Source organism: Dendropsophus ebraccatus, chromosome 10 (assembly GCF_027789765.1).
Source record: "Dendropsophus ebraccatus isolate aDenEbr1 chromosome 10, aDenEbr1.pat, whole genome shotgun sequence".
NCBI classification, from domain to species: domain Eukaryota; kingdom Metazoa; phylum Chordata; class Amphibia; order Anura; family Hylidae; genus Dendropsophus; species Dendropsophus ebraccatus.
The window spans coordinates 10,179,380-10,204,707 of NC_091463.1; the positions used below are offsets into that span (position 1 = coordinate 10,179,380).

The 25,328-nt window shown below is 48.2% G+C and overlaps 2 protein-coding genes across 2 annotated transcripts in view; one reads left to right on the forward strand and one right to left on the reverse strand.

The window, feature by feature from the left end:
* LOC138802307 (vacuolar fusion protein MON1 homolog B-like) overlaps positions 1–25,328 on the forward strand; it is an 84,477-nt gene that overhangs the window by 2,607 nt on the left and 56,542 nt on the right. The gene's annotated exons all lie outside the window — the stretch shown is intronic.
* The window catches only part of PTPN18 (protein tyrosine phosphatase non-receptor type 18), a 33,673-nt gene continuing 11,668 nt past the window's right edge, over positions 3,324–25,328 (reverse strand). The window contains exons 5-15 of the mRNA XM_069985460.1: positions 23,011–23,049; positions 18,463–18,531; positions 17,617–17,679; positions 17,296–17,438; positions 17,074–17,140; positions 16,157–16,234; positions 15,362–15,445; positions 14,957–15,042; positions 9,222–9,547; positions 3,941–4,015; positions 3,324–3,658 (exon numbers count right to left, since the gene is read on the reverse strand). Coding sequence (XP_069841561.1) covers positions 3,594–3,658; positions 3,941–4,015; positions 9,222–9,547; positions 14,957–15,042; positions 15,362–15,445; positions 16,157–16,234; positions 17,074–17,140; positions 17,296–17,438; positions 17,617–17,679; positions 18,463–18,531; positions 23,011–23,049 — 1,095 coding nt within the window. The 3' untranslated portion in view covers positions 3,324–3,593. The remainder of the gene's footprint in view (positions 3,659–3,940; positions 4,016–9,221; positions 9,548–14,956; positions 15,043–15,361; positions 15,446–16,156; positions 16,235–17,073; positions 17,141–17,295; positions 17,439–17,616; positions 17,680–18,462; positions 18,532–23,010; positions 23,050–25,328) is intronic.

The window sequence follows — 25,328 nt, forward strand, 5'->3', positions numbered from 1 at the left end:
AGTATGTGCACAGGATATAGACAAGGCTGTGGTGTGTACCCCAGTATGTGCACAGGATATAGACAAGGCTGTGGTGTGTACCCCAGTATGTGCACAGGATATAGACAAGGCTGTGGTGTGTACCCCAGTATGTGCACAGGATATAGACAAGGCTGTGGTGCCGCCCAGTATGTGCACAGGATATAGGGAAGGCTGTGGTGTGTACCCCAGTATGTGCACAGGATATAGACAAGGCTGTGGTGTGTACCCCAGTATGTGCACAGGATATAGACAAGGCTGTGGTGTGTACCCCCAGTATGTGCACAGGATATAGACAAGGCTGTGGTGTGTACCCCAGTATGTGCACAGGATATAGACAAGGCTGTGGTGTGTACCCCAGTATGTGCACAGGATATAGACAAGGCTGTGGTGTGTACCCCAGTATGTGCACAGGATATAGACAAGGCTGTGGTGTGTACCCCAGTATGTGCACAGGATATAGACAAGGCTGTGGTGTGTACCCCAGTATGTGCACAGGATATAGACAAGGCTGTGGTGTGTACCCCAGTATGTGCACAGGATATAGACAAGGCTGTGGTGTGTACCCCAGTATGTGCACAGGATATAGACAAGGCTGTGGTGTGTACCCCAGTATGTGCACAGGATATAGACAAGGCTGTGGTGTGTACCCCAGTATGTGCACAGGATATAGACAGGGCTGTGGTGTGTACCCCAGTATGTGCACAGGATATAGACAAGGCTGTGGTGTGTACCCCAGTATGTGCACAGGATATAGACGAGGCTACGGTGTGTACCCCAGTATGTGCACATATGTGCTTGAGTAGTAATGTCTCCTGTGATAAGGTCGGCCTTATAGGAGTTTTTCTCTCAGGATCCCACTGACCGTGACCTAATGGAGGCGTCTTGTTTGGTTGCAGTTTCCAGGCACCACAGTCGAGGGGCTTCGGCAGGACGGGGCTTGTCAATCTGTTAACTCAACCGGTAAACTAGACGCTTCATTACAGGTAGAAACCATTGCAGACTACATACATTACACAGGGTATAGTATACACCGCATGGCCGTCCCCGTCACTGTGCTATAGTCAGTGTCCTGCTCCCCAATATATCATATACATCAGCACTGTATATAACGCCTGGCTGTCCCCGTCACTGTGCTATAGTCAGGAGACAAGTACAGGGGGTGATACATGGAGCAGTATCCCCCCGATGTCCTGCTCCCCTATACATCATATACATTAGCTATACACACATTCAGCATTGCAGTAGAAGCTGCGGCATCGGGGTGTGATGTGATCGCATTATCTACATTTCCTGTTTGGTTTTGTGTTCAGCATTGTGGATGTCACTCGGTGATACCCCGACGCCTTTGTTTTAGTTACTCACTCTGCTCTGCAGACTTGTGGATTACACATATTTTCTCAGAATTTCTTTAATGACCATTCTCGTCTTTTAATACGGACTGGCCCTTTAAGGGTCATTGTGCACTAAAGAGCATTTCCATCAGGCTTGTATTTATACAGTGCAGTAAATGTCGCAGACAGGTAGATGGGCAGACTCGAATCAGTCATTGAATCATTTAATCTTGTACACGTCTTTCCACTTTCTAAGTATTCCTATTCACCAGTCTCAGATGACACAGTACAGAGTGCTGTACTGGTAACCTGTGATGTGTATCAGGCCTGTGTATGGGGCATATGGGGTGCACTAACTCTCCCCCCAAGATGGTGTCAGAGAAAGGAAAGATCCTACACGCCGAACTTCATCAACTCATTCGTTTTTTCTCAAGGGAGATAAGTCACTGCCAGAGGAGTCTAGAGAGACAGAGGAGTCTAGCAGCGGCTTTTCCCACCTCACACTCCTAGCATACAAATGTATAGAGGGTTTGGGGGGATAGCTGTGTGCTGGGAAAATGTTCTGCCAGCAACCATTAAACGTGTATGGCCACCATGGCTGGCAGCTCTATAACTTCCCACCGAACTTGTGTCTATACACAGAGGATGATTCCACACACCGGACCAAGTGTATATCCCTGGACATATATCGCTTGGAGGTAAGCTAGGTAGTTGGTTTGTATACTGCAGGGATGGGGAATCTCCAGCTCCCCAGCTGTTACAAAACTACAATTCCCATCATGCCTGGACAGACAAAGCTTTACCTCTCCCGGCATTAGGGGTTTTGCAACAGCTGTAGGGCCTGAGATTACCCATCTCTGGTATACAGCATAGAGGCGGAAGGTTTTGTAAGACAGAGGGTGGACATTACACTACCGCACCCATAGCTGTCATCTTATGAAGAATAGCTGGTGGACCTCACACCCATAGCTGTCCTGTTATGAAGAATAGCTGGTGGTCCTCACACCCATATCTGTCCTGTTATGAAGAATAGCTGGTGGTCCTCATACCCATAGCTGTCCCCTTATAAAGAATAGCTGGTGGTCCTCACGCCCATAGCTGTCCCCTTATGAAGAATAGCTGGTGGTCCTCACACCCATAGCTGTCCTGTTATGAAGAATAGCTGGTGGTCCTCACACCCATAGCTGTCCTGTTATGAAGAATAGCTGGTGGTCCTCACACCCATAGCTGTCCCCTTATGTAGTATAGCTGGTGCCCCCCTCACCCATAGCTGTCCTGTTATGAAGAATAGCTGGTGGTCCTCACACCCATAGCTGTCCTGTTATGAAGAATAGCTGGTGGCCCCCTCACCCATAGCTGTCCTGTTATGAAGAATAGCTGGTGGACCTCACACCCATAGCTGTCCTCTTATGAAGAATAGCTGGTGGCCCCCTCACCCATAGCTGTCCTCTTATGAAGAATAGCTGGTGGTCCTCACACCCATAGCTGTCCTGTTATGAAGAATAGCTGGTGGTCCTCACACCCATAGCTGTCCTGTTATGAAGAATAGCTGGTGGTCCTCACACCCATAGCTGTCCTGTTATGAAGAATAGCTGGTGGTCCTCATACCCATAGCTGTCCCCTTATGAATCCTCAGTATATTATTGTAGCTCTAGGTATGGTGGACGTCCTCCATCCTCTCATCCATCTGAGCTCAGGCAATGCAGTGACCGCACATGGGACTATGGGACTAGGATTTATGTGTTATTGATCCCTGCCCCATCCTGTATATCACCTGTCTCATACTGTGATAATGACGTACACAGTGTTTTCCGCCGGTTCTTACCTATATGACGCTGCTGTACTCAGGGCTCAGCGTCCTCGGCCATGGGCTGATTGAGGTCACAGTATCCTGCAGATTGTTAGTGAGGAGATAATCCTGTCTATGTGGATCAGCGTCCCCCGCCTGACCGTATACACAGAGACATAGGCTACATCCTCTCACGTGTATTTCATGCTCTATACATAACAATCATCAAATATAATATACAATATGCCCCATAGAGAGCAGTAATCCAGACATATTCCCCAGTCTGATCCTAGTCTCTCAGATGTCAGTTCAGGAACGCCTTCCATGTAGTCACATCTTCAACGTAATGTGGAAACTTCTGATGTCATGAGAGATTGGTCCATAAGGATCAGCGATTGGTCCCTGATATATGTTATGGTGTGCAGACACTTATCATGGTATAGAGAGTCCTCTTAGCGGCTCCATTCTGCAGGGGGGTCCCGGGGTCCCTTAGGTTTTCCTACACGATAGTTAAATCCTGTAATAAGAATAAAGCTGATTAGATGCTTCATGCGTCCAGGCATCAGGTCAGACAGAACCAATGCAACTCATAATGGTGCGTTTACACAGGCAGATTTATCTGACAGATTTTGGAAGCCAAAACCAGGAATGGATTTGAAAAGAGGAAAAATCTCAGTCTTTCCTTTATGACCCGTTCCCTGTTTATGGTCTGTTCCTGGCTTTGGCTTTAAAAATCTGTCAGATAAATCTGCCTGTGTAAATGCACCATAAGTAATGAAAAAAGAGGGTCGGCACTTACCTATGCCTGATACGGCTGATGGCATACCGCCCTTGGTAGGATCAGACACAAATTCATAGTCGTATATAGGTTTAGCTGCAAGAAGGAGATGCGTTTAATATATGACGTCCGGAACAAAATATAAATTGCCTCCTATAACCTTGACGTGTGCCAGACTCTGGACCAGGGGTGACAAACTCACAGCCCCCCAGCTGTTGCAAAACTACAATTCCCATCATGCCTGGACAGCCAAAGCTTTAGCTACCCAGACATGATGAGAACTGTAGTTTTGCAACAGCTGGAGGACTACAAGTTTGACACATGGGTTCTATATTGTAACTATGGATGTAAGTTTGCACAGCTCAATATCTTCACTTAATAAAGGGGTACTATTTCCAGCGCCGTGTCCTGGATCGTACCTCTGCGGTCCGCACTGCCCGGACGCCTCCTGGTCTCTGACACGGACTTGAAACTTCACGTCTCAGGCCCTTGTCAGAGACCAGGAAGCGCCCAGGCAGCGCAGACCGCAGCGGCGCAATCCGGGACACGGCGCTGGATCCGGGGAGGTAAGGGGACGTCATTGCCCTCATCCACCTCCTGCCCGGTCATAGGCAAAAAAGCCCCCTAGCCCGGAGTACCCCTTTAATCTTCTAATTCCGGTAGTATTCCGGAAGCACTGTATATAAGTTTCTTTTTAATTCGGAATTTATTCAAATTTTTTAAGTTTTCCAAATAAAGAGAACAATAAGCACCTAATAGACTCGGACCACAACTCGTAAACCATAACATACGACATATGAAAAGGCATATACATCCATGGTGCGACCTGAAATATTTGAGATCGGGCTGACGCACAAACCAGCGAGAGGCATGAAGTAAGGGGGAAGAACAGGAGGGGGACATAGAGAGACAAAGCAAAGTAACTCTGGACCATCAAATCTGCTGCAGATCCTGTATGTGTGAACGCACCCTAAAAGAGTTTTGTATTCATTTGTATCTGGGAATTGGTCCCAGTGGAAGCAGGTTTGGAAAAGGCGGGAGGAGCGATCGTACAATTGTGCCATGAGGTTCTCCATTTGCTTGAAATCCTCACCCTTACGTATCCGCATAGAGATACTGGGAGGATGAGGGCTTCTCCACAAGGCCGGTGTGTATGCTCAAGCAGCGTCGATCAAGTGACGGAGAACAGAGCGGCGGTATGTCTTAAGGGGGATATCGGAGATATACATCATACATCATACATCATAGAGCGCTCACATAGACAGTCACAGCCGTCATGTCTGCACCGCCAGACACATCACAGAGCACTCACATAGACAGTCACAGCCGCCATGTCTGCACCGCCAGACACATCATAGAGCGCTCACATAGACAGTCACAGCCGTCATGTCTGCACCGCCAGACACATCATAGAGCGCTCACATAGACAGTCACAGCCGTCATGTCTGCAACGCCAGACACATCACAGAGCACTCACATAGACAGTCACAGCCATCATGTCTGCACCGCCAGACACATCACAGAGCGCTCACATAGACAGTCACAGCCATCATGTCTGCACCGCCAGACACATCACAGAGCGCTCACATAGACAGTCACAGCCGTCATGTCTGCACCGCCAGACACATCATAGAGCGCTCACATAGACAGTCACAGCCGTCATGTCTGCACCGCCAGACACATCATAGAGCGCTCACATAGACAGTCACAGCCGTCATGTCTGCACTAGTGATGTCACGATACCAGAATTTTCAGTTCGATACCGATACTAACATTTTTATTTCGATACTCAATACCAGTTCGATACTTACTAAAATATTTTAAAAAAACCACAACAATAGAAATATAATGCTCCCTAGACAGCGAATATAATAAACCTGAAATGTTTTCTATACTCTTCAGGCCTGAACTATTACAGAGATACCAATTTATGGAGCTTTTTTTAATTTTATTACGTTAAAAGTAAAGGTTTGCGTTTTTTACATAACTGTGTACACAGTACAGCGATAACTCAGACAACTCCGCTATACAGTGCTCACTCGGCTCCGCTATACACTACTTAGCCGGCTCCGCTATACACTGCTCACTCGGCTCCGCTATACACTGCTCACTCGGCTCCGCTATACACTGCTCATTCGGCTCCGCTATGCACTGCTCACTCGGCTACGCTATACACTGCTCACTCGGCTTTGCTATACACTACTTAGCCGGCTCTGCTATACACTGCTCACTCGGCTCTGCTATACACTGCTCACTCGGCTCTGCTATACACTGCTCACTCGGCTCTGCTATACACTGCTCACTCGGCTCTGCTATACACATACTTATGCTGATGTCGGCACCTCACAGCCCCTGCACCTCCCCCACCAGCCAGCCGGCTGGATCCTCACATGTGTCCTCTCTCTCGGACCTCCCGCTCTCCCTCTCCAGCCTTCTCCTCCTTCCTCCTCTCCCTCTCCAGCCGCGGAGACCTCAGTGCAGCTCCAGCTCCTCTGCATAAATCATTTCAGCGGGGGTCTGCTACACACAGTAGCCGACCCCTGCTGCATATGGAGCGGGCTTAGGAGGGGTCAGGTGCCGCCGTCAGTGTGACAGTTACATAGCCGGCACTAGCGATCGCAAAATGCCGGCTATTTAAAATTGGCGCCGCCGGGAGCGGAAGGAGAGAGAACAGAGAAGGAGACTGCAGGGGCAGTGAGAGGCACATAGAGAACACGGCCGGCGCTCAGCTAGCCGCCGGCTGTGTTCTCTGCGTTCTCTGCAGCTTTAACATAAAGTATCGATACCAGGAAATCCTGGTACCGAACCGTTTTTTAGCCCGAAATATTGATAGTAGTATCGATATTTCGGTGCATCGTGCATCCCTAGTCTGCACCGCCAGACACATCACAGAGCACTCACATAGACAGTCACAGCCGCCATGTCTGCACCGCCAGACACATCACAGAGCACTCACATAGACAGTCACAGCCGCCATGTCTGCACCGCCAGACACATCACAGAGCGCTCACATAGACAGTCACAGCTGCACGTCTCTCATTCTCAAGAGAACGATGAACACTCTAGCTGTAAGTCCATCCTAAGACAGTAGGGAGAGGGCTAAGACCCCCCGTCCCAAATCCTGACCTCAGACCCAAGACACAGACACGTACTGTAGAAACATAGTTTTATTAACAAAGAAGAAGTACAAAAATACAGAACAGACAGACATAACATGGAAGACATGACACGGAGCACATTCACTGTACATTGTATTTCTAAGTATATACAGTATATATGAATTAGAAATCCTGAGGTCGGTGTCCAGTGAGCAGAGACACCAGCTAAGGGCTCCCCGGTATAACATAGACCCGCTGTGCCCATATATGTGCCATCAGTGCCCACACTCCCTGTATACAAACACATAAATCTAGTAGTGCAGACATCACAAGGACAGAAGGTGTGACAGCCGCCAAATACATTCAGGAGGAGTGTGCAGATCAGCATCCATATATCCATACAGCAGACATATAGCAGCAGCTATGCACGGCCCATACAGCCACTGTAATAGTACGGCCAGTCTACCAGTAAGGAGCCCAGTTACCCAGTGATGACTATGTAGCTGCAGTGTAGTAAAGTGCGCAGAAAGGTGCCAGACCGGAGTCTCCACCAATTTGTAAAGATGCCATCCTGTATAGCAATCTGAGAACCCCCCACCATACTGCAGAAGGCATCTAATAGCATCTGGGATACATGATGGGAAGGCGATTCAACTACAACCTGTAGAAACATTTACCCTAAGAAAGGAGTACTGTGCACTTCCACAAGACATAGGCCTGGGACCCCCTATATCTAGAGACATACTATCTGTGGTGGTGGTCCTGTACAGAGCTTCTGCTGGGACTACAACCCTGCTGAAAAGTCCCGGGGTTTAGGCTGGAGCCTTGTTGTGCACACAGTGGCCCCATCCACACCTGCACCCACTGGGGTTATTACATTAAAAGGAATCTGTCAGCTGCAACTGGTTCCATCTGCTGATGCTGTTAGAGCAAAGAGGCACATGGTACCTTCCATATATCTGTCTGTGCTTCCAGAACATAGAAAGCACAACCATGTTGATACTAGTGAAAGTACTGGCTTTATATGTAAAAGAGACCAGGGGGGGTCTCTAGTGCCTATAAGACCTGGGGCGTCTCTAGTGCAGATAAGTCCAGGGGGGTCTCTAGTGCAGATAAGACCAGGGCAGTCTCTAGTGCCGATAAGACCAGGGTCGGTCTCTAGTGCCGATAAGACCAGGTGGGTCTCTAGTGCCGATAAGACTAGGGGCGGTCTATAGTGCCGATAAGACCAGGGGCGGTCTATAGTGCTCATAAGACTAGGGGCGGTCTCTAGTGCCAATAAGACTAGGGGCGGTCTATAGTGCCGATAAGACCAGGGGCGGTCTCTAGTGCCGATAAGACCAGGGTCGGTCTCTAGTGCCGATAAGACCAGGGTCGGTCTCTAGTGCCGATAAGACCAGGGTCGGTCTCTAGTGCCGATAAGACCAGGGTCGGTCTCTAGTGCCGATAAGACCAGGGTCGGTCTCTAGTGCCGATAAGACCAGGGGGGTCTCTAGTGCCGATAAGACCAGGGTCGGTCTCTAGTGCCGATAAGACCAGGGTCGGTCTCTAGTGCCGATAAGACCAGGTGGGTCTCTAGTGCCGATAAGACTAGGGGCGGTCTCTAGTGCCGATAAGACCAGGGGGGTCTCTAGTGCTCATAAGACTAGGGGCGGTCTCTAGTGCCAATAAGACTAGGGGCGGTCTATAGTGCCGATAAGACCAGGGGCGGTCTCTAGTGCCGATAAGACCAGGGGCGGTCTATAGTGCTCATAAGACCCCTCCTCTAGTCCTGAGTCCATAGTATTCCCAGAGGGGGATTCACATTGTAAGGGGAGTGTATTCTGTACATGTGATTTTCACCTGATCAGCCATTACCCTGAAGGTTGATCACATCGTGGCAGCTGGTGGGTCCAGATGGCAGTGCTGAGTCTCAGTCCCTGTCTGGCCCTGGCAGAACATTATTGGATCAATAATCCCTGAGGAGGTTAGGAAAACCTCTGGACATCCATATACACCACAGCTGGTTTATGGGTGCCCTGTGTGTCATATAATCCCTATACCCCATATAGTGGTAACAGGACTTCTATAACAGGCTCTTCCCATCTCCACCATTATAGATTAGGCAGGGTCTTACTCAAATTCCCCAGGTAGAAAGCAGCACCAGGAGCTAATCCTGGCTATGGGCCATAGGGATGAGAAGCTGGCCCTGCTCGGACGTTTACCTGGGCTCGGCACGGCAACCTGACTGTACTCAACGGAGGCGACAGTGGGAGGCGTCGGGTTTCCAGCCAAAGAATAGGAAGAAGAAATAGTGGCAGTGCTGGCAGGCGTAGTGATGCAGGCCGAGGTCCTGTTGGATTTAGGAATCACAGCGCTGTACAGCTGATCTACAGGAGCTGAAGGCGATGAGACGCATCGGACATTGTCATACTGGACGTGAGAGGACGGCAGGCTCCGTATATCCAGGCTCTTGCTTCCAGTAGGGTTTTTCTTATTCACTACAGCGTATGTGTTGTTCATTTCTGATGGTACTGGGGGCATAGATACACTATGGAGAAGAGAGAAGATGTCAGACATATGTACAGGCTGCCCCACTGCTCGCTTACACAGCGTCCTAACACATTATATACTTTATAATTCACAGGTCACTATTACTTACAATGTATCTGAGCGCTCTCCAAACTTTTTGATTATTTTTGTAAAACCAGGAAACATCCTTAACATTAAAGGAGAAGTACGGCGAAAATTTTTATTAAAGTATTGTATTGCCCCCCAAAAGTTATACAAATCACCATTATACACTTATTACGGGAAATGTTTATAAACTGCTTTTTTTCCCTGCACTTACTACTGCATCAAGGCTTCACTTCCTGGATAACATGGTGATGTCACTTCCTGGATAACATGGTGATGTCACTTCCTGGATAACATGGTGATGTCACTTCCTGGATAACATGGTGATGTCACTTCCTGGATAACATGGTGATGTCACTTCCTGGATAACATGGTGATGTCACTTCCTGGATAACATGGTTATATGACTTTCTAGATAACATGGTGATGTCACTTCCTGGATAACATGGTGATGTCATATCCTGGATAACATGGTGATGTCACTTCCTAGATAACATGGTGATGTCACTTCCTGGATTACATGGTGATGTCACGACCTGACTCCCAGTGCTGTGCGGGCTGTGGCTGCTGGAGAGGATGATGGCAGGGGGGACACAGGGCACTGGAGGGACACTGAGCATCCCTCTGCCATCATCCTCTCCAGCAGCCACAGCCCGCACAGCTCTGGGAGTCGGGTCGTGACATCACCATTTTATCCAGGAAGTGACATCACTATGTTATCCAGGAAGTGACATCACCATTTTATCCAGGAAGTGACATCACCATGTTATCTAGGAAGTGAAGCCTTGATGCAGTAATAAGTGCAGGGGAAAAAAAAACACTTTATAAGCATTTCCCGTAATAAGTGTATATTGGGGATTTGTATAACTTTTGGGAAACAATACAATAATTTAATAAAATTTTTGCCGGACTTCTCCTTTAAGAAAGCTCCCCGTATCAATAAGAAAACGCCCCCGATCCTGTCAGCCGGCAGACCTGGCAGGTGACAGGTGTCCGAGCTGCCTCCTCTGCTCTATTATAAGGACAGCTTTACATGTGCAGCGGCTGCAAAAAGTCCAACAGAATATGGGGAGTAACAAAGGCCGACTTATATAGTAACTACTTCTCTAGAAATGGCCGCAATTACTATTTAACCTTTGAGATCCTGACATACAGCAATATTTCTCGTTTTTTGCATTTTAAAACAAAGCGATTCTCCCTCTGCCCTTATAACACTCCAGCACTGCAATAAGATGTGACTGATATCAGGCGCTCATCTTATAACGCTCCAGCACTGTAATAACATGTGACTGATATCATTCGCTCCTCTTATAACACTCCAGCACTGTAATAAGCTGTGACTGATATCATTCGCTCCTCTTATAACACTCCAGCACTGTAATAAGATGTGACTGATATCAGCTGCTCCCTCTATAACACTCCAGCACTGTAATAAGATGTGACTGATATCAGCTGCTCCCTCTATAACGCTCCAGCACTGTAATAAGATGTGACTGATATCAGCTGCTCCCTCTATAACACTCCAGCACTGTAATAAGATGTGACTGATATCATTCGCTCCTCTTATAACACTCCAGCACTGTAATAAGCTGTGACTGATATCATTCGCTCCTCTTATAACACTCCAGCACTGTAATAAGCTGTGACTGATATCATTCGCTCCTCTTATAACACTCCAGCACTGTAATAAGATGTGACTGATATCAGCTGCTCCCTCTATAACACTCCAGCACTGTAATAACGTGACTGATATCAGCTGCTCCCCCTATAACACTCCAGCACTGTAATAACATGTGACTGATATCATTCGCTCCTCTTATAACACTCCAGCACTGTAATAAGATGTGACTGATATCATTCGCTCATCTTATAACACTCCAGCACTGTAATAAGATGTGACCAGTGGCGTCGCTAGGCTTAATCATTCCGGGCCAAAGCCCCAAATGATTTCAGCCTAGCCCCAAAAGTCTTTTTGATCCCGCCAGCTCCGAAATAACAGCACACGGGTCTGTGATAGATCACTATCAGAGGCCCCAGGCTGCTGTTACTTTAGCGCTGGCGGGCCGCGGGAGCGGGATCAGCCGGCACCACTTCCGGACGCCTTGTGACGTCACCCCGCTCCTCATTGGACGGATGGCCTCAGTGGACGCTGCACGCTCCGGCCCGCCTCTCTCCTGCGCTCCAGGGACGTCAGCACAGGGCGCTGCCAGCTGTAGATCCCTCCTGCCCCAGAACCTTCACCTACAGTGGGCGCCAGCAGCTATCCCAGAACCCGCGCGGACCCCGGTGCCGCAGCTACTTCACCCCCCAGAACCTGCGCTGACAGGGGGTGCCGCGCCAGGAGATACGGCCCACCCCCTGAAACCCGCACGGACCCCTGGCGCACATACAGCCCCCCCACACCCCGGGTGGACCCCAGCTCCCCCAGTTACAAGGACTCCCCCTCCTGAATCCTTGCCAACAGAGGGATCCGGCAGCCACAGACGCGCCCCTTCAGGACCTGCGCCACAAATCCGCCACCCCCTCGGACCTCATTGCCGGGCTGACTGGCTGGAGAAGACAAGTGAGTATAAAGTTTTTTTTGTTTTGTTTTTGTTTGGCTAGGCGGGGGCAGTAGTAGAAGTGTGTGTATGAGGGGCTCAGATGGGGACAGTAGTAATGTGTGTATGGGGGGCTCAGATGGGGGTAGTAGTGTGTGTATGGGGGGCTGAGATGGGGACAGTAGTAGTGTGTGTATGAGGGGCTCAGATGGGGGTAGTAGTAGTGTGTGTATGGGGGGCTGAGATGGGGACAGTAGTAGTGTGTGTATGGGGGGCTCAGATGGGGACAGTAGTAGTGTGTGTATGAGGGGCTCAGATGGGAGTAGTAGTGTGTGTATGGGGGGCTCAGATGGGGACAGTAGTAGTGTGTGTATGGGGGGCTCAGATGGGGGCAGTAGTAATGTGTGTATGGGGGGCTCAGATGGGGGTAGCAGTGTGTGTATGGGGGGCTCAGATGGGGGTAGCAGTGTGTGTATGGGGGGCTCAGATGGGGGTAGTAGTGTGTGTGTATGGGGGGCTCAGATGGGGGTAGTAGTGTGTGTGTATGGGGGGCTCAGATGGGGACAGAAGTAGTGAGTGTATGGGGGGCTCAGATGGGGGCAGTAGTAGTGTGTGTATGGGGGGCTCAGATGGGGGCAGTAGTAATGTGTGTATGGGGGGCTCAGATGGGGGTAGCAGTGTGTGTGTATGGGGGGCTCAGATTGGGGCAGTAGTAATTTGTGTATGGGGGGCTCAGATGGGGGCAGTAGTAATGTGTGTATGGGGGGCTCAGATGGGGACAGTAGTAATGTGTGTATGGGGGGCTCAGATGGGGACAGTAGTAGTGTGTGTATGGGGGGCTCAGATGGGGGCAGTAGTAATGTGTGTATGGGGGGCTCAGATGGGGGCAGTAGTAATGTGTGTATGGGGGACTCAGATGGGGGCAGTAGTAATGTGTGTATGGGGGGCTCAGATGGGGGCAGTAGTAGTGTGTGTATGGGGGGCTCAGATGGGGGCAGTAGTAATGTGTGTATGGGGGGCTCAGATGGGGGTAGCAGTGTGTGTATGGGGGGCTCAGATGGGGGCAGTAGTAATGTGTGTATGGGGGGCTCAGATGGGGGCAGTAGTAATGTGTGTATGGGGGGCTCAGATGGGCACAGTAGTAGTGTGTGTATGGGGGGCTCAGATGGGGGCAGTAGTAATGTGTGTATGGGGGGCTCAGATTGGGGCAGTAGTAATTTGTGTATGGGGGGCTCAGATGGGGGCAGTAGTAATGTGTGTATGGGGGGCTGAGATGGGGACAGTAGTAGTGTGTGTATGGGGGGCTCAGATGGGGGTAGCAGTGTGTGTATGGGGGGCTCAGATTGGGGCAGTAGTAATTTGTGTATGGGGGGCTCAGATGGGGGCAGTAGTAATGTGTGTATGGGGGGCTCAGATGGGGACAGTAGTAATGTGTGTATGGGGGGCTCAGATGGGGACAGTAGTAGTGTGTGTATGGGGGGCTCAGATGGGGGCAGTAGTAATGTGTGTATGGGGGGCTCAGATGGGGACAGTAGTAGTGTGTGTATGGGGGGCTCAGATGGGGGCAGTAGTAATGTGTGTATGGGGGGCTCAGATGGGGGCAGTAGTAATGTGTGTATGGGGGACTCAGATGGGGGCAGTAGTAATGTGTGTATGGGGGGCTCAGATGGGGGCAGTAGTAGTGTGTGTATGGGGGGCTCAGATGGGGGCAGTAGTAATGTGTGTATGGGGGGCTCAGATGGGGGCAGTAGTAATTTGTGTATGGGGGGCTCAGATGGGGGCAGTAGTAATGTGTGTATGGGGGGCTGAGATGGGGACAGTAGTAGTGTGTGTATGGGGGGCTCAGATGGGGACAGTAGTAGTGTGTGTATGGGGGGCTCAGATGGGGACAGTAGTAGTGTGTGTATGGGGGGCTCAGATGGGGACAGTAGTAGTGTATGTATGGGGGGCTCAGATGGGGGCAGTAGTAATGTGTGTATGGGGGGCTCAGATGGGGGCAGTAGTAATGTGTGTATGGGGGGCTCAGATGGGGGCAGTAGTAATGTGTGTATGGGGGGCTCAGATGGGGGCAGTAGTAATGTGTGTATGGGGGGCTCAGATGGGGGTAGCAGTGTGTGTATGGGGGACTCAGATGGGGGCAGTAGTAGTGTGTGTGTATGGGGGGCTCAGATGGGGGTAGCAGTGTGTGAATGGGGGATTCAGATGGGGGCAGTAGTAGTGTGTGTATGGGGGGCTCAGATGGGGGTAGCAGTGTGTGTATGGGGGACTCAGATGGGGGTAGTAGTGTGTGTGTATGGGGGGACTCAGATGGGGGTAGTAGTGTGTGTGTATGGGGGGCTCAGATGGGGGTAGTAGTGTGTGTAGGGGGCAGGTTTACTGTAGGCAGAGGGGGGAACTTTATTACTATGGTGGGTAAAGTAGGTGCTATATTACTATATAGGTGGCACAGCAGTGGGAGCATTTTTACTATGGGGGACAAAGCAGGGGGCATTATTACTATATTTGGGTGCACAGCAAGGACATTATTACTATATGGGGCACAGCATGGGACATTATTACTATATGGAGGCACAGCAGGAGACATTACTACTATATGTGGGCACAGCAGGAGACATTATTACTATATGGGAGCACAGCAGGGGATATTCTATACGGGTATAATGCACAGCAAGGGGTACTCTATATGGGGATGCTGCACAGCAGGGGGGGGTTACTCTATATGGGAATAATGCACAGCGGGGGGGGTCCATGGAGTCTTGCGGTCAGTGGTCTCGGTCACTTACTGTAAAGCGCGGTTCCTCCTGTTGGGGTTCTGGCTCCGGTTCTCCAGCGTCAGGGCCGCCACATCATCGTAGTACGGCGCTTTGTTCTGCCGGACAGTAGGACATATTGAGAATTGTGACACAGATGACAATGAGCTCGCGCTGTCAAAATCAGGAAGTTCTCCTTCCTGTTTTTCATGAACGAATAAATTGAGATTAACTCTCTTGTGTCTGCAGACAGCGCTCACATGACTCCCCACAGATCAGGGATGGGGAAGCTTCAGCCCTGCAACCGGTGCAAAACTACAACTCCCATCATGCCCGGAGAGCCAAGCTTCCCTAGCCCTGCCCCATAGCACCCAGCACATCACAGAGTCACACATCTGGTGAGGAGGCCCCCACAGCTGCCTCCATCCATCTTCTCACCTCCTTCAGGTTTTCATAGTGTGTTTCCTTCAGCTGCTTCTCAAACATCTCAGTAACAGCGTGATAGAGGAAGTCATACTGCTCCTGCGGGGAGAGACCGTCCATTACACACAAGGAAAGCTGATACTAGATGATAGACATATGCTGTGTGTGGAGATATATATCGGGGACCCCACCAGGACTCTCTGGAGATGTTCTCAGTTGCTCAGATGCTTATGGCCCTATTACACGGAAAGATTATCGTGCAAAAAATCGTTATATTGTCTGAATTTAAACGATAATCGTTCTGCGTAATTGCAGGCAACGATCGAAAAATCGTTGATTTAGATCTGAACCTAAAATCATTGTTCGCTGTAATTCCACATTCATTCGGTTCAGTGTAATTGCACATTGTTCATTGTTTTGCTGAGATCAGATGGAGCAAACGATCATAGTAACGATCGCAATAACGATCATAGTAATCATCATAACTAACGACTATTGTTCTGTGTAATATGGTGAACGATTTAAGGTTAACGATAAACAATCTCGTTTGAGATCGTTAATCGTTAAAAATCGCTTCGTGCAATAGGACCCTTACACTGCACGTCTTTCCTGCTTCCAAAACATCAACTTCAAGAGGAGGAGGACGTCCTCCATGTATAGTCACAGATTACTACCTTATATTAGTTACCATATGATATAGACATTTTGTTGTAAACACCCTTACACTTTGCTCACACTCACCCTTACACTTTGCTCACACTCACCCTTACACTTTGCTCACACTCACTTTTACACTTTGCTCACACTTACCCTGGTCTGAACAGCCGATGGTCTCTGGCGTCTCATTTCTAATACCACTTCAAAGATACTGAAGTCACTTGGAACCCTCTAAAATATAAAAACAAAACAAAGGTAACACCCGGGCATGAGAGGAGAGTCCACCGGAGCCGTCTGTGTATTATTAACCAGACTGAGTCGTTTCTTCCTCCTAACAATGTCTGTAATATGTAACCCCCATGTATGAGCCGCATTCAGCAGACTGACACCTCTTTCTGCTACAAGAGCGAATATGACACCTGCTGTTACCATTTCAGATTTTAGGTTTATATACAGTTATGTTCTTATGGTTTGGTGGGGGTCTCTGGGGTTGTAACAGACTAGGGTCGGGGGGGCGCATACATAACAGGGCTTGCTTGTACAGTGAACCTAGTCCTGTGCTCAGCTCAGAAGTGGATACAGTTACATTAAGTTTAGACAATGCTCTGAGAGCTAAACATCAGTATTAGTAACTGTTAAAGGAGAAGTCCAGCGGGGGGGTTTGGAGCAAAAAATAAACTGTTAGTACAAAAATCTAATGTTTGCATTTGTATAGGCGATACCCAGTATATCCCTGTATGACTCTCATCCGCCAAAGCAGTCTTCCCCAACCGGTGGCTCTCCTCCACAACTCCCATCATTCCCGAAAAACAGAAGGCATGGAGGGAGATGTAGTTCTGCAAACACTGGAAAGCCACGGGTTAAGGGGATCAATCTGTATCCTGGATATGATGGACTGATGGCTTTATCCAGCTGTTAGGATGTGTGCTTACAATGCTCTATCAGGTTTTATGTCTCTAGCCAATTATAAATCATCATTATAATAATCCTATGCAGTGTAACTGTGTGTAGCTGCTGTATAGATAAGGACCACAGCGCCACCCTGTGGTGTAACTCTATATATACATCACCTGCTTGTGTAGAAGAGTCAGGATGTATTCCACCGTACAGATAACACCGGTGCGGCCACAACCTGCACTGCACAGGAGATACAACACTATAATTACATAAGACCATGCTATTATTGTGCCATATCTATAGCCACCATTACTCGTACTATAGCGGCTGTCACTGTTATACAGTACAATCCTCTTATAATATGTGCATTGGACATCTTCTTTACAGGCACTTACCTGCAGTGGACGCATATTGGCGCCTTATGTTCTCCTTGATGGTGACGTACCAGCTGGATCATTTCAAGGAAGCAGGCATAGGAGTCAGGTATCCCCCGGTCAGGCCAGGCTATGTACTGGAACTGCCCCACCTCTCGCACCTCCTGTATAAAGGGATATCACATGAGTGACCACATACAGACATGTCTGTATATAGCAGACTATAGTGAAACCAGGAGCTTTTCTCCCAGCTAGTTATCTGGTTCCGCCAATGACACTGGAAACACGAGGAAAGGTAAGGAAGTATGGGGTAGGAGTCATAGCTGCATATGGGTCACTCACCCCCTGAAACATCACCGTGAGATTACGAAGCACAACCTCTGGATTCACTGTGGTTTTTGACACCTGAAAACAGGACAATGGATGAGACTGTGAGCACAGGCCGTGACTGCTGGCTGTCTGTATAAGGCTCTAAACCAAATAAATTCAGGATAAACAAAACTTCCCCCACCTTTAGAGCTTCAATCCAAACACTTATAATCCAATGGAGTGTGGTATAGGAAATGCACTTGTAACAGTACCTTTCTCTTGCCGCTTTATGCACTCTTATGTCCTGGGCAGGACACCCGGTGGTTTGGACTTGGGGAAGGTTCAGCCTTGTGAGCATATGTGTGTACCATGTACTGCAGAAATAAACTACAATTGCATTATTGATGCTGTATTTATGTTCTCTTTCAATGGAGGTATCAGCATAAGGCTATGTTCAGACGTTGACACTGGCTGGGTCACAGATGATCTTTAGCGGCACTGAATTCTGATGCTGGCGCATCCGTGCGCGCCCGCATCAGAATTCCCCACTGCACACAATGGAGCGTGCAGCCGGAGCCGCACGCTCCATTGTCACCACTTCAATGAATAGCGGACGCAGAAAACTGACATGTCAGTTTCTCGCAACGCCACTAGGGATCCTGGACAGAGTGTAAACCATGTGTATACCCTTCAGACAGGATACTATGCTTTCAATACGTGTGTGCTGTATAACAACAGCCGTGATTTCTACAACGCATACATTGTGTAAACATAGCCTAAGAATGCATAAAGCAGAAAGAGAAAGGTACTGTTACGAGTGAATTTCCTTTACCACACTCTATTGGATTATAAGTATCTGTATACGGTAGACATACTGACCGTAGTGACGGTGAACACTCCGTGGTGGACAGTCTCTTGGTCTAAGGGCCAGTATCGCTCACATTTTTTCTGTAAAAGAAATCGCAGTCATTACAAGTCACGTCCAGCAGCTCATTCATTGTAGTGTGCTCATATGTATATGTGACTATATGGATTGCTGGGTTGTGTAGTTCCACAGGCTGCATTTTGCAGGAGCATACAGGAGTATACCTGTGAGAGGTGCGCCGGGGTCCGGAGGATGCCCTAAACTGCCCCCTGCTACATATGAGGAGTATGATGAGATAGATGAAGCTCCTGGGCCCCGAAGCAAATAATAAACACACACTATAAAAACCATTATTACCACTCGACATTCCTCCTCCAGGAGCCTTCAGTACATCCGGTACCCATAGACATTAATATGGCATCACGCCCCTCTGCAGGTATAGCAGCTTCCACTCTTCTGGGACTTTCTACAGGATTTGGGGGGTCTTTCTCATCCAGAAGACATTTGTGAGATCAGACATGTTGGGGAGAGGCCGGGCTCACAGTCTCCATGGAAGGGGATGGGGTCCGGTCACGTCCCCCCATGTCTTTATGGACCTCGCTGTGTGCACTGGGGCCTGTCATGGGGGAACAGAAGGGGCAGAACCCAAATTGTTTAAAAATTTTGATTGGTATAGGTCTTGGTGCTCAGACCCCCCCTGATTTATACATATAGCTGGGTAAAACACAAGACCCCCCCTGATCTATACATATAGCCGGGTGACACATGAGATACCCCTTATCTATAGATATAGTCGGGGGAAGCATGAGATCCCCCTGATCTATACATATAGCTGGGAAAAACACAAGACCCCCCTGATCTATAGATATCTGCATGATGTAGCAAAAGTTTTTTGTAATGACAGTAACACAAGATTTTCCTTCCCTGTAACTAAACAGCCGAGGCCGACTAGTATTACCCTCCTCCACCATACATTATAGCGGGTACAATGCATCCATTCTATTACACTGGTATCAGGGTCTATACACCATTCTATTACACTGGTATCAGCTCTATACACCATTCTATTACACTGGTATCAGGGTCTATACACCATTCTATTACACTGGTATCAGGATCTATACACCATTCTATTACACTGGTATCAGGACCTATACACCATTCTATTACACTGGTATCAGGGTCTATACACCATTCTATTACACTGGTATCAGCCCTATACACCATTCTATTACACTGGTATCAGGGTCTATACACCATTCTATTACACTGGTATCAGCGCTATACACCATTCTATTACACTGGTATCAGGGTCTATACACCATTCTATTACACTGGTATCAGGGACTATACACCATTCTATTACACTGGTATCAGGGTCTATACACCATTCTATTACACTGGTATCAGCCCTATACACCATTCTATTACACTGGTATCAGGGTCTATACACCATTCTATTACACTGGTATCAGGGTCTATACACCATTCTATTACACTGGTATCAGGGTCTATACACCATTCTATTACACTGGTATCAGGGTCTATACACCATTTTATTACACTGGTATCAGGGTCTATACACCATTCTATTACACTGGTATCAGGACCTATACACCATTCTATTACACTGGTATCAGGACCTATACACCATTCTATTACACTGGTATCAGGGTCTATACACCATTCTATTACACTGGTATCAGGGTCTATACACCATTCTATTACACTGGTATCAGGGTCTATACACCATTCTATTACACTGGTATCAGCTCTATACACCATTCTATTACACTGGTATTAGGGTCTATACACCATTCTATTACACTGGTATCAGGACCTATACACCATTCTATTACACTGGTATCAGGGTCTCTATACCATTCTATTACACTGGTATCAGCTCTATACTCCATTCTATTACACTGGTATCAGGGTCTATACACCATTCTATTACACTGGTATCAGGGTCTATACATCATTCTATTACACTGGTATCAGGGTCTATACACCATTCTATTACACTGGTATCAGCTCTATACACCATTCTATTACACTGGTATCAGGGTCTATACACCATTCTATTACACTGGTATCAGCTCTATACACCATTCTATTACACTGGTATCAGGGTCTATACACCATTCTATTACACTGGTATCAGATCTATACACCATTCTATTACACTGGTATCAGGACCTATACACCATTCTATTACACTGGTATCAGAGTCTATACACCATTCTATTACACTGGTATCAGGGACTATACACCATTCTATTACACTGGTATCAGGGTCTATACACCATTCTATTACACTGGTATCAGGGTCTATACACCATTCTATTACACTGGTATCAGGGTCTATACACCATTCTATTACACTGGTATCAGGACCTATACACCATTCTATTACACTGGTATCAGGGTCTATACACCATTCTATTACACTGGTATCAGGGTCTATACACCATTCTATTACACTGGTATCAGGGTCTATACACCATTCTATTACACTGGTATCAGGATCTATACACCATTCTATTACACTGGTATTAGGGTCTATACACCATTCTATTACACTGGTATCAGGACCTATACACCATTCTATTACACTGGTATCAGGGTCTCTATACCATTCTATTACACTGGTATCAGGGTCTATACACCATTCTATTACACTGGTATCAGGACCTATACACCATTCTATTACACTGGTATCAGGGTCTATACACCATTCTATTACACTGGTATCAGGGTCTATACACCATTCTATTACACTGGTATCAGGGTCTATACACCATTCTATTACACTGGTATCAGGACCTATACACCATTCTATTACACTGGTATCAGGGTCTATACACCATTCTATTACACTGGTATCAGGGTCTATACACCATTCTATTACACTGGTATCAGGGTCTATACACCATTCTATTACACTGGTATCAGGGTCTATACACCATTCTATTACACTGGTATCAGGGTCTATACTCCATTCTATTACACTGGTATCAGGGTCTATACACCATTCTATTACACTGGTATCAGGGTCTATACACCATTCTATTACACTGGTATCAGCTCTATACACCATTCTATTACACTGGTATCAGGGTCTATACACCATTCTATTACACTGGTATCAGCTCTATACACCATTCTATTACACTGGTATCAGGGTCTATACACCATTCTATTACACTGGTATCAGGGTCTATACACCATTCTATTACACTGGTATCAGGGTCTATACACCATTCTATTACACTGGTATCAGGGTCTATACACCATTCTATTACACTGGTATCAGCTCTATACACCATTCTATTACACTGGTATCAGCTCTATACACCATTCTATTACACTGGTATCAGGGTCTATACACCATTCTATTACGCTGGTATCAGCTCTATACACCATTCTATTACACTGGTATCAGGACCTATACACCATTCTATTACACTGGTATCAGGGTCTATACACCATTCTATTACACTGGTATCAGGACCTATACACCATTCTATTACACTGGTATCAGGGTCTATACACCATTCTATTACACTGGTATCAGGGTCTATACACCATTCTATTACACTGGTATCAGGGTCTATACACCATTCTATTACACTGGTATCAGGGTCTATACACCATTCTATTACACTGGTATCAGGACCTATACACCATTCTATTACACTGGTATCAGGGTCTATACACCATTCTATTACACTGGTATCAGCTCTATACACCATTCTATTACACTGGTATCAGGGTCTATACACCATTCTATTACACTGGTATCAGGGTCTATACACCATTCTATTACACTGGTATCAGCTCTATACTCCATTCTATTACACTGGTATCAGGGGTTCGGTAGAAGGATGTATTCTTTCACCAATGTCTGTAATGGTGCCTGTACTGGTTGGGGCTGGTTGTTACACACTTGGGGTAATGGGAGAGAATGAGACCCCAGAATACAATGATTATCAGCTGGGGCCCATAAAGTGGCGGTCCCCATCCGGTAACACCAACACTTCTTTTCATCACTATCTGTTTCGGCTTCTGATAAAAGAAGAGGAAGAAGAACTTCCCTAATATCACTTCTGTTATAACGGCAACTTACAGTTAAAGCTGAAACATTTATATCCACCTATTCCTCACATGTCGATTTTATACGTATTCATCACATCTCTATCTATCCACCTGAACACCTCTGTATTTCTCCTGGACATATTTTTCCCATATAGCCCTGTCTTTCTTCATGTCTGCCCCATTGACTTGGCCACAGATTCTGTCCGATGTAATTGAGAGAATAGCGCTGTGTGCAAACTGAGAGATCCCAAAAGAAGAGCTGAGGGATCCCAGTGTAGGTCAGTGGGCCCCATCACTATCTGTCATATGATGGATCTGGCAATGTGTGTGACCAGCGGGGGGGATTGTGAGCTGCCAGAGTTGTAAACAGCCATTGATTCTTTTCCGGTGATTGAATGATGAAATAATTGAATAATATTCAGACTTTTCTTGGGTTTCTGTTCAGTTTTGAAGAGCAGACTTACCTTTCCTAGTTCCACTTCTCGACAAGCCATAACTATCACCTGTGAGACATGAGACCAGAATTAGAAACAGATGGACACTAGAGATCTCTGGTGTCAGTAAAGCAACATTCACACACAATGCTGTGGTTGTGCTATAGTAATGATAATCCACGACAGGAGCCGTCGATGAGGAATGAGAACTCCCTGATGGAGCGTGCACCAGTGTGACTCCCTGATGGAGTGTGCACCTGTGTGACTCCCTGATGGAGTGTGCACCTGTGTGACTCCCTGATGGAGCGTGCACCTGTGTGACTCCCTGATGGAGCGTGCACCAGTATGACTCCCTGATGGAGCGTGCACCAGTATGACTCCCTGATGGAGTGTGCACCTGTGTGACTCCCTGATGGAGCGTGCACCAGTATGACTCCCTGATGGAGCGTGCACCAGTATGTCTCCCTGATGCAGCGTGCACCAGTATGACTCCCTGATGGAGCGTGCACCAGTATGACTCCCTGATGGAGCGTGCACCAGTATGACTCCCTGATGGAGCGTGCACCTGTGTGACTCCCTGATGGAGCGTGCACCTGTGTGACTCCCTGATGGAGCGTGCACCAGTATGACTCCCTGATGGAGCGTGCACCAGTATGACTCCCTGATGGAGTGTGCACCTGTGTGACTCCCTGATGGAGCGTGCACCTGTGTGACTCCCTGATGGAGCATGCACCAGTATGACTCCCTGATGGAGTGTGCACCTGTGTGACTCCCTGATGGAGTGTGCACCTGTGTGACTCCCTGATGGAGTGTGCACCAGTATGTCTCCCTGATGGAGCGTGCACCAATATGACTCCCTGATGGAGCGTGCACCAGTATGACTCCCTGATGGAGTGTGCACCTGTGTGACTCCCTGATGGAGTGTGCACCTGTGTGACTCCCTGATGGAGTGTGCACCTGTGTGACTCCCTGATGAAGTGTGCACCAGTATGTCTCCCTGATGGAGCGTGCACCAGTATGACTCCCTGATGGAGCGTGCACCAGTATGACTCCCTGATGGAGCGTGCACCAGTATGACTCCCTGATGGAGCGTGCACCAGTATGACTCCCTGATGGAGCGTGCACCAGTATGTCTCCCTGATGGAGCGTGCACCAGTATGTCTCCCTGATGCAGCGTGCACCAGTATGACTCCCTGATGGAGCGTGCACCAGTATGTCTCCCTGATGGAGCGTGCACCAGTATGTCTCCCTGATGCAGCGTGCACCAGTATGACTCCCTGATGGAGTGTGCACCTGTGTGACTCCCTGATGGAGTGTGCACCAGTATGACTCCCTGATGAAGCGTGCACCAGTATGACTCCCTGATGGAGCGTGCACCAGTATGACTCCCTGATGGAGCGTGCACCAGTATGACTCCCTGATGAAGCGTGCACCAGTATGACTCCCTGATGGAGCGTGCACCAGTATGACTCCCTGATGGAGCGTGCACCAGTATGTCTCCCTGATGGAGCGTGCACCAGTATGTCTCCCTGATGCAGCGTGCACCAGTATGACTCCCTGATGGAGTGTGCACCAGTGTGACTCCCTGATGGAGTGTGCACCAGTATGACTCCCTGATGGAGCGTGCACCAGTATGTCTCCCTGATGGAGCGTGCACCAGTATGTCTCCCTGATGGAGCGTGCACCAGTATGACTCCCTGATGGAGCGTGCACCAGTATGTCTCCCTGATGGAGTGTGCACCAGTATGTCTCCCTGATGGAGCGTGCACCAGTATGACTCCCTGATGGAGCGTGCACCAGTATGTCTCCCTGATGGAGCGTGCACCAGTATGTCTCCCTGATGCAGCGTGCACCAGTATGACTCCCTGATGGAGTGTGCACCTGTGTGACTCCCTGATGGAGCGTGCACCAGTATGTCTCCCTGATGGAGTGTGCACCAGTATGTCTCCCTGATGGAGCGTGCACCAGTATGACTCCCTGATGGAGCGTGCACCAGTATGACTCCCTGATGGAGCGTGCACCAGTATGTCTCCCTGATGCAGCGTGCACCAGTATGACTCCCTGATGGAGTGTGCACCTGTGTGACTCCCTGATGGAGTGTGCACCAGTATGACTCCCTGATGAAGCGTGCACCAGTATGACTCCCTGATGGAGCGTGCACCAGTATGACTCCCTGATGGAGCGTGCACCAGTATGACTCCCTGATGAAGCGTGCACCAGTATGACTCCCTGATGGAGCGTGCACCAGTATGACTCCCTGATGGAGCGTGCACCAGTATGTCTCCCTGATGGAGCGTGCACCAGTATGTCTCCCTGATGCAGCGTGCACCAGTATGTCTCCCTGATGG